Source organism: Pristis pectinata, chromosome 1, assembly GCF_009764475.1.
Source record: "Pristis pectinata isolate sPriPec2 chromosome 1, sPriPec2.1.pri, whole genome shotgun sequence".
NCBI classification, from domain to species: domain Eukaryota; kingdom Metazoa; phylum Chordata; class Chondrichthyes; order Rhinopristiformes; family Pristidae; genus Pristis; species Pristis pectinata.
Window position 1 is genome coordinate 43,838,339 of NC_067405.1, and position 458 is coordinate 43,838,796.

A 458-nucleotide genomic window follows, 5' to 3' on the forward strand; every position below is an offset into this window, starting at 1 on the left:
TAAAGTATACAGCGTTCAATTAACCCTTGTAACTCCCAATGACCTCACATTTCTAACTGTCCTAATTTGCTACTCAACACATTAGATCACAAAACTCATGTCTTGGGCTCAGATACTACCCATGTGAGTAGTGGGGTGCATTGCCTTCTCGGAGTTCCGAAGTTGGGGTCCTCTTGCAATAGTTCTCAGATTGACGCAGCCAATGTAACTTGATGTTTTTACCATGGCAGTGAGTTGATGCCAAGATGCCTTTGGCAAAAGATTTGTTACATCCATCTCCAGAGAAGTAGAAGCACAAGTAGTGGTGTTTGGTGCAAAGCTGCTACAAAATCACCACTATTTTCAGCCGCACTCTGACTGTAGTGCTGTGTGTCAGATACTCCACTATATTCTGCCTCCTCACAGGAAGAAAGGCAAGGCTAACAGAAGGCTGCTCTTTCCAAAGAAAGCAACAGTGA

At 43.9% G+C, this 458-nt stretch overlaps 1 protein-coding gene across 1 annotated transcript; it reads left to right on the top strand.

Moving 5' to 3' along the window:
• Positions 1 to 245: 245 nt before the first annotated feature.
• LOC127577767 (40S ribosomal protein S27-like) lies at positions 246 to 458 on the top strand. Its single transcript, XM_052029317.1, is given in 1 exon segment — positions 246 to 458. A coding segment is annotated over 1 exon segment (213 nt).